Source organism: Rutilus rutilus (assembly GCF_951802725.1).
Source record: "Rutilus rutilus genome assembly, chromosome: 6".
Lineage (NCBI taxonomy): Eukaryota > Metazoa > Chordata > Actinopteri > Cypriniformes > Leuciscidae > Rutilus > Rutilus rutilus.
In genome coordinates, this window is record NC_140214.1 from 32,331,259 (window position 1) to 32,341,258 (window position 10,000).

Here is a 10,000-nt window from a genome sequence, read left to right on the forward strand (position 1 = left end):
CACAAAACATAATGCACACAAACGTGTCCCTGCTTGATATACAACCACTGATGAACATAATCGGTTTTGATGAGAAAAAAAAAAAACTATACGAGAAAAGAAAAAAAACTATACGAGTGCGGATTAGAACCCAGAACATCTGACACGGTTGGCGAAAGTTCTACCACTGGACCATTAAGGTACACGTTGTTCAAACAGGCGGATCTATGTATTTATTCACACGAAGATTCTCGGCACTGACGACATATATTAGGCTATATCTCATTTACGACAAATTAAACCCCATGCAGCCTACTATTTAAATCGATTGCTGGACATCTTAATGTTATTGTACATATATCTGATTTAGCATTGTATTAGCAACCCCCACCCCACCTGTCCCACCCACTTGTCCCAGCCACTTTTTAAAACAAAGTTACGCCACTGCCTGAGGATAGTTCACCCAAAAGGATAGTTCACCCAAAATTAAACATGTTGTCTTGAAATATGAGTTTAAGAACAAATCTCACTGGGTCTCATGCATCAAGCAAGTTTGAGATTCTGTTTACCCTATTTGAAACGCTTCATGTATGTGCAGCATTGACCAATGTTTATATGCAAAAAAGCCTAAATTATTAAATATGTGCATCATATAATGTGACCATATCTTTTTAGTACACTTGGATTAAAGTGCTTTATTAATATGGATTACTTATACAATGTTTTTATGAACTTTTTGAAGCTTGAAAATTTCAAATGAAAAAAAATAATTATATATATAGATATATATATATATATATATCTTCATTTGTGTTTTGAAGATGAACAGACAGAATTTTCATTTTTTATATTTTGCATTATACAAATGTAAACACCAAAGAAACAAGGTGATGGTGTCGTCATCAAGGAACACTTTCTTCTATGTGCATTTGTGTATGTGACCTGTAGTTACCACCACAGCTTTGCACATTTGGACCGGGTGAGCCAAGCTCACACTTCACCTCTAAATGTAGCACATCACAGAGAAGACAAATCCCCCCTCACTCTAATGTCTGCCTGCAGGATTCTACGATGGTCCATGTCAAACCAGCATCAAACCTGATTAATGGAATCAGAGCCCTACTCTGTTAAACCCATAAGACTACTGAATTGCTTGTTCTAGCCAACTCAATGTTTTTTACAGAAATATTTACTGTAGAGGTCAGATGGATCACTTGTTTACAGGCTGCAGAGCTCTAATGAACCACCAGAAGGCAGCAATACACAGAAGTGCTAGTGACCTGTGGCATTTGAATGACACCCAGTAACGTCAACACTTCAGACCTAGAAGATACTTTACATTTACTCATAAATCAGCTAAATCAATATGACAGATAATGCTTTACATTTAGCACCATCCCAATAGCACACACAGTGTTGAAGGGATCCCAGATTATTTACTCTCCCCCAGAATGCAGATGAAAAACCCATAATCTTCTCTAAAGTCCAGTAAGCTCATCTGGAAATGTCATGCAGACAGAAGACAGAAACAAAAAAAACATTGAACACAGCTAAAAAGACAACACATGCTTCTGTTTACATACTGAATATGCAGCTCAATTCTTCAGCACACAGCTTTAAAGATGTGAAAATATATTCATAAAACATAAGTTTTCTCATAACTTCCATACAGTATTTCAGAGAGAAACAATATTCTGAATATTCTGCAATAAATGTAGAGCATGACTTGATTTAATCCACTGGGATTTAATCGGATCAAGCTAGAAAATTAAAGTACTGAATTGTAGTTACTTGTTTAATAGCAAGATTAACACTCTTTCTCACGAGTTGTCCTCACAGACAAACACATGCACCAATTCCCCTGTAATGATCCCCATATAGCCTCCTTCACACAGAATCCCTCACATATTTTTCCTTCTGAAAAATCTCCAGAAAAGTTACGGTAACTTGTCAAGCATTGCATGATTTTGTTCATTACCAGAGCTTTCCCGTGTTCTGTGCTTTCATTCACACATCCTGGAGAGTCTCATAAAGATAAAGTGTCCTGCTCTTTGTGTGTGTGTGTGTGTGTGTGTGTGTGTGTGTGTGTGTGTGTGTGTGTGTGTGTGTGTGTGTGTGTGTGTGTGTGTGTGTGTGTGTGTGTGTGTGTGTGTGTGTGTGTGTGTGTGTGTGTGTTATCCTCTCATAAACAACTGCACTACATACTAATGTATTTGGGTGCTGCACAGAATCATCTGCACAGATGGTGAGCAGTTCCCTGGTCTCATTCGCAGTTATAGTTATTTTATAGTTATAGGGGTTGCACGGTTTACATAGATGCTGGGATTAATCCCAGTAAAGATATTTGGGTCTGATTCAGCATAAGATTGTTCTGAATATTGGCCTGCATTCACACAGTGCATTAAATTATGTATTATTTTATTCTTGAATAAAAATGTCAAAGAACAGCATTTATTTGAAATAAAAATCTTGGTGCCACTTTTGATCAATTTAATGCATCCTTGCTGAAAAAAAATAAATATTTTTTATTTTTTTAAAGGTCTTACTGGCCTCTAACTTCTGAACAGTAGTGCGTGTATGTATATATTGAGTGTGTGTTTTTATCTATATACATACATATACATACACACACACACACACACATACATAAATACATACATACAGTACTATATATACACACACTGTACTATAGTAGCGTAGCCGAGCACCACCCCATGTAAACACCAGATGCTGTTGTTCAGACTAAAAAACGACAACAACAGCAGAACACAGTCTTTCTCATCTCACACGCTCTTTGGCCAAAAACCTGTGTGTGCACGAGACCAGAAAAGGAAAATTTAGAGCATCCACCACCATGCTAATCAGAGTACCACACATCACATGACGAATCATCCACATGTGGGTTACTGTAACATCTTACAGACACACTGACACACTTACCAGAGGTGTGAGCGTCTACTTAGTGGTTAGTCAGTGTTTATCCACCTTTGAGTATGCAATTCTGACTGTACACAGAAGCAATAAGCTGGGATGTGTAATGGACAATAAAACAAATGAAAACACTAAAAATAGATATTCAAAATAGGTAACACCAACAAAACTGTTATCAGTTATCTAGGCAGTCTGTAATACCTCATCCTCATCGCAATCGCTGGGCAGACGCTGGTATTCTGCCACGTCCCCCATGTTAAGGTCAAACGAAGAGTCCAGCTGTGTTGCTCGTCCAGTTCAAATCAACATGGATGTGGCCTGATCTTTTGCGCACAGGTGACACCACTGATTTTTGCTCCTCATAAGAGGCTGCTGCTCCTGGTTCCTTGATATCTGGTCAGTGTGTATTTGTATGTGATGCCACACTATCAGTTAGAGGAGTCAGTCCATCATATCCATAAGCATTTCCCAACTCTATTGTGTACAAAGCAGAAAGCACCTTCTCTCTCACTCAGCTGTTTTTCAATTGGGCTCCTTCATCTGAAACGCTCCATCCCTCCCTCTCGTCCTTTCACAAACAGCTGTGTGCGGTGGCAGGTTTTTTTAATGGAGTCCTGATGGCTGGGCTGATGCCATGGGCTAATCCCTTGTTATTGTTGTTATGTTTTCCTCTCTAATTTCTCCCTCCTTTTCTTTCCTCTCGATCTTTAAGCCCTGGCTGCCGGTCTCCGCTGCTGCAGTAAGTGGTTGCCCCCGACAACAGTGGCTACCTCGTCAAGTGCACTCACCAGTGAGCAGTGGGCTTGAGGCTCTCAGCCAATCAGAATGCACGCAGGCGCTGCTTGATGAAGAGGCTTTAATCCGGCAAGTGAGTGCGTTAGAGAGAGAGTAATAGATGGAGAGACAAAAATCAGGGCCATCTGGGAACCCACAGTCCATGCATTTAGATGGATGAATCCATCCGGAGGTGACGGGTAGTCCGTTTGCTTCCTCCTGTCTCCTAATCTCTCCACATTCTCTCTGAGCAGGCTTAATGTGTGGCCAATCTGCTGTTTTTCAGCCCACCCAACCAGAAGTCTTTGCTCATCTGACCCTGGGAGGCAAAGACTGAACTAGGATACCAAAACAGCTGCTGTGTCAGCTCACAGCGCTCAGTATTAATGCAGATTTCCCCAGCACATCTGGAGAATAGAGTTAGTCTATGTACGTCCAGGCAAGTTTTTCGGTCTAGGTCATTAATGTGATGTTTTCCTCATAATAGAATTGTCGGTGCCACATGCACACTGCAGTCTCAGTGCTGTAAGCTATGAGAGAAACATTTTCCACCCAGGTGTGAACAATACAGTGCACTCTGTTCCTCTGACAACCATCACAGACACACTGCCAAGCCACTCTCTATTTCTCTCTCATCCATCCAGAAGGTTTCATATGTAAATATATGGGTCCTTCCTTTCCCAGGAAAGCTCATTTGAAACCACCCCAGCTATCCGTTCAACAATTGGTCAACAGGATGCCAGTAAGCGCTCTTCAACTGGGAGTCCTTCTCATGATTCTTCGGTACAGTTCTTTTTCTTTTTTATAAAAAAAAAAAGGGTTCACTAAGGGATGGTTGAGACTGTTTGCTGGCCTGTGACTGCACATTATTGGTCCTACAGTATATACATGCTAAACTACATATTACACAAAACAACACTATGTAAATTTAGTATTTTTAAGTAGGAATGCATGCAAAAATTAAAAAATAAATGCTACATGTTTATGTATTTGAGTTATTATAACGGAGCTCTGTAATTCTCTCTTGATCAAGTTCAGCTGATCTCATTGTAAAATTGTGTCTACAAAAGGGACAAATTGCTGTTAGTTTGATAAGCACTGAAGAAATCAATGGGCTGAAATGTCTGCTCACTGGTCTGTTTTTAACTTTCTGCACTTTGCACTTTTTCATTATGCTAGTTAAAAATATTAAACATCCAGACCTCAGTAAAAACATGTTTTTTGGTGTGTGTTTGTTTATTCATTCATTCAGTATGCTGACAACATCTGCTGAGGATTTTATTACTTTACAATAAACATTTCACATTTAAAATGATAATATTTTGTCTAAAGACTAAAATCAATTGAGTATTAATACAGTAGGGCTGCTCAATTATGGAAAGAATCATAATCACGATAATTTTGGTCTATTGAAATCATGATTTATTAAAACGATTATTGGTGCTTGATATACTCAAAGTCTTTTCATAATATGAATAATTTTAAATGTAATTTTTAATTTCACAATTATTGATACTTCAGCAAAAACTAATATTTGGTTACCTAATGTAAGTAAAAAGTCCTCAAAACCATTACAGAAGTAAACAGTCAGCAATACAATAAGAACAAAGAAACTAATTACAAACAATACTGACAAAAAAATACAACAGAATAAAAATGCTTTTGAGAAATTAAATAAACAGTGCTTTAGGTTTTTCAGAAATATGTACTAAGTAGTAATCAGATAAGTATAATAGCCAACAACAGAAATTGAATAAAGCAATCAAATTTAAAATAACACTGATGTATACACAGGGTACATATGTGTACACCTATTCCAAGGTCAAATTCAAGCACTTTTCAAGCACTTTCAAGGTCCATTTTAAAGCTTTTTCCAGCACATTAAACCATCGTAAATTACATACCAATATATAGTCAAAATGATTATTTAGTGTTTTTATCACATTAAAAGAGATAATACCAAAATTGTTTCATAATAGCAGAAGGATCAGATATTTAAGCAAATCACAAGTATTATTTTTTCAAAATGTATCACTGTCTAAGTAGATAATGCCTATGAATAATACTTTTCATAATATTAATGTCCAAATATTGCTAACCAGATAATGTGATTTTCAGGCTGTAAAACTGAAGTTATTTCAATTGCTTGCGCCACGCGAGGACGTTTTGTTGCTACGTCAACCAAAGCGTAGCGCAGCATTGGCGAGCTTGCACGCACGTTGCGGTCAAAGTTAAAAATAGTTCAACTTTTGCCGCTATGCTCTGTAACGTTAAACGATACGCGTGGCCAATAAAAACGGGGCATCCAAACAAGCGCGGAAATCAAAATGAAAACTCTGCCTACTTTTGCTCTGGCAAATCACTCTGTATCTGAAGGGCTACATTTTATTTCTCCATTTAATAAACAAACTATTCAGTCAGATAGGTATGTTGTGAAAGAACTACAGTTACAATTTCAAGCATTTGCAAGCATTTTATCCAAAATTTAAGCACTTTTCAAACCTTGAAAACACATCAAAATTCAAGCATTTTCAAGGATTTCAAGCACCCGTACGAACCCTGTATACAGTTGTAATCAAAATTATTCAATCCCCATTGCAAATCAGTTTTTTTGGGCAAAAATGTACAGACTTTCAGCTGTTTGCAATTAACAACTAAAAAAAAGTAATTGAAATGGCTCAACACAACAAATGTTTCAAGTGGTTTCCCCAAATGAAAATGCAACTTTTAATGACTTCTGCAGTCTCAAAATTATTCAACCCCCCTGAATAAAATCCCTCACAATAGCACAAATCTGCAAAACAGGTGTTGTCTCAAGCTAACCTGATGCAACTAATCAAACTAGGCTTCGTTAGTTGCACCAGTTGTGCTTGAAGCTAGAACACATGAAATATCTGAACTGGTTAGGTATGTTGAGTGTCACGTTTGACTGCATGTTCTAAATATGGGGAAAAACAGAAATATGAAAGTCAAAAGAATGGTCCAAAAAGTTAAGAGAAGATATCATCGTATCCTTCACAAACAAGGAACAGGATACAAAAAGAAAGAGAAAGCCCTAAATGGTCCTAGACACCATCTAGTTGGCATAGTTTGTAAGTTCAAAGTAAAAGGAACAGTGGTTACACTACCTGGGTGGGGCAGAAAAAGGAAGCTATCAACGGCTGCAACCAGATTTATGAGAAGGCAGGGAAAAACCCTTTAGTGACTGCAAAAGACCTGCAGCCAGACTTGGTGGCAACAGGCACTGAGGTTTCAGCTGCACAGTAAGGCGCATACTAAATGCATGCGGTTTCCATGCCAGAACTCCAAGACCTACACCACTACTGACCCAAAAGCACAAGAAAAGTCGGCTCCAATTTGCTCAAAATCACATAAATAAGCCACAGAGGTTTTGGGATTCTGCTCTGTGGAGCGATGAAACAAACTTTTCGGCCCTATGGATCAGCAGTATGTCTGGAGGAAGAAGGATGAAGCATATGCTGAAAAGAACACTCTGCCTACAGTTAAGCATGGAGGTGCTTGTGATGCTCTGAGGCTGCTTTATATCCTCTGGCATTGGAAGCCTGCAGCGTGTGGAAGGCGAGATGGATTCATTGAAGTATCAGGAAATCCTAGGAGAAAACGTCATGTGGAAGCTGAAGCTTTGGTGTCATTGGAACTTACAACTGGACAATGATCCCAAGCATACCTCAAATTCCACCAATTCCCCAAATTCCACCAAGGCACCCTCGGGCATCGATTATGAATGAGTGGTCAAACCTGCAGGATAATGGAGATGGAGTTGGGTGAAGAGGCTGGTGGGTTTGCCCCATTTTGAGCTCACTGTTGATCGGCAAGTCCTGCAGACTTGGCTGACTAACGAGTCATTTTCGTATAATCCAAAAAAATTTCACACTGGCGAGCTTACTTTCTTCAAGTATGGCCAGAGTGTCTCGTCGGTCATATCCAACAAAATGTTTTGCGCGGCAGCACTAGCTCCACACTGTGCCTGCTTGTGTTTTATGACAAATGGCAAGTTTGGCAACCAGCGTTAAGGTGCAATACCGACAACTACTGTACGTTGGGATGTCAACCAGATACTGACGCTGGATAATTTGATAATTTGACCGAAAACCAGTCAGTATCTGGTGTGACCACCATTTGCCTCACGCAGTGCAACACATCTCCTTCGCATAGAGTTGATCAGGTTGTTGATTGTGGCCTATGGAATGTTGGTCCACTGCTCTTCAATGGCTGTGCGAAGTTGCTGGATATTGGCAGGACCTGGAACACACTGTCGTATACGCCGATCCAGAGCATCCCAAACATGCTCAATGGGTGACATGTCCGGTGAGTATGCTGGCCATGCAAGAACTGGGATGTTTTCAGCTTCCAGGAATTGTGATCCAGATCCTTGCAACATGGGGCCGTGCATTATCATGCTGCAACATGAGGTAATGGTCGTGGATGAATGGCACAACAATGGGCCTCAGGATCTCGTCACGGTATCTCTGTGCATTCAAAATTCCATCAATAAAATGCACCTGTGTTCGTTGTCCATAACATATGCCTGCCCATACCGTAACCCCACCGCCACCATGGTCCACTCCATCCACAACGCTGACATCAGCAAACAGCTCACCCACATGACGCCATACACGCTGTCTGCCATCTGCCCTATACAGTGAAAACCGGGATTCATCCATGAAGAGAACACCTCTCCAAAGTGCCAGACGCCATCGAATGTGAGCATTTGCCCACTCAAGTCGGTTACGACGACGAACTGCAGTCAGGTCGAGACCCCGATGAGGACGATGAGCATGCAGATGAGCTTCCCTGAGACGGTTGCAGAAATTCTTTGGTTATGCAAATCGATTGTTGCAGCAGCTGTCCGGGTGGCTGGTCTCAGACGATCTTGGAGGTGAAGATGCTAATGTGGAGGTCCTGGGCTGGTGTGGTTACACGTGGTCTGTGGTTGTGAGGCCGGTTGGATGTACTGCCAAATCCTCTGAAACGCCTTTGGAGACGGCTTATGGTAGAGAAATGAACATTCAATTCACAGGCAACAGCTCTGGTGGACATTCCTGCAGTCGGCATGCCAATTGCACGCTCCTTCAAAACTTGCGACATCTGTGGTATTGTGCTGTGTGATAAAACTGCACATTTTAGAGTGGCCTTTTATTGTGGTCAGCCTAAGGCACACCTGTACAATAATCATGCTGTCTAATCAGCATCTTGATATGCCACACCTCTGAGGTGGATGGATTATCTCGGCAAAGGAGAAGTGCTCACTAACACAGATTTGTGAACAATATTTGAGAGAAATAGGCCTTTTGTGTACACAGAAAAAGTCTTAGATCTTTGAGTTCAGCTCATGAAAAATGGGGGCAAAAACAAAAGTGCTGCGTTTATAATTCTGTTCAGTGTATCTAGAACAGTGATCTCAAACTCAATTCCTGGAGGGCCACAGCTCTGCACAGTTTTGCTCCAACCCTAATCAAACACACCTGATCCAGCTAATCAAGGTCTTCAGGATTATTAGAAACTTCCTTGCAGGTCTGAGTTGGAGCTGGTTGGAGCTAAACTGTGCAGAGCTGTGGCCCTCCAGGAATTGAGTTTGAGATCACTGCTCTAGAAAGATGTGTTGTTTTTACCTCATGACAATTCATAAAATTTAGTTCACAAAAATTTCGGAGCAGTTGCTGAAAATGGGGGGAAAAAGGCAACCCCAAGTACAATAAATAGACTGAAAAGGAAGTACAGATATTAAAATTAAATTTGAGTGTAGAGGGGGGTGACAAGGATGAACAGAGGCTGTATTAGTGCCAGGTCACTATTCTCATCTGTCTCTTTCGGCATGTTTCAAAGCTTTTTTTGCATCAGAACTCTCTCTCTCTCTCTCTGTCTCTCTCTCTCTCTCTCTCTCTCTCTCTCTCTTTCTCTGAGCAGATGGCTGAAGCATCAACAGCAATGTCATTAAATCCCACTTCACCCACATTCCCTCCTCCCCCACCCACTGTTAGGGGATATTCTCCTGCTGCCAGGCCATAACCGCACACTTCAACGTGACACACAGACCAGCGTTCACCCCTACACGGTCTTCATTCTAAACAAAATCAACACCACACAAGCCCAGTACATTGTTTCACTCTGAATCAACAGGCAGTTTAACTGGAATGATTTAGAGTAGGACATGGCCTTACAGAAGAAACAAGTCAATGACACGATCAAAGTCACAATTAGTTAACAAAAAGCCTAGTTACGCAGCTCTTTGTTTAACACCACATGAACTCCTCACCAAACACCAAGATGGTAGCTGCTGAAACAAAGGGAAAAG

At 40.5% G+C, this 10,000-nt stretch overlaps 1 protein-coding gene across 4 annotated transcripts in view; it reads right to left on the bottom strand.

Moving 5' to 3' along the window:
- tnk2b (tyrosine kinase, non-receptor, 2b) overlaps positions 1-10,000 on the bottom strand; it is a gene marked incomplete at its 3' end in the record, with an annotated part of 98,241 nt that overhangs the window by 47,635 nt on the left and 40,606 nt on the right. Inside the window, exon 1 of one of the 4 annotated variants that reach the window (XM_084411552.1) lies at positions 3,112-3,999. The exons of 2 other annotated variants lie outside the window; for them this stretch is intronic. In XM_084411552.1, coding sequence (XP_084267678.1) covers positions 3,112-3,165 — 54 coding nt within the window. In that variant the 5' untranslated portion in view covers positions 3,166-3,999. Of the gene's footprint in view, positions 1-3,111; positions 4,000-10,000 lie in introns of those variants that run through there. One more of the 4 variants, XM_084411549.1, reaches the window with a different exon arrangement.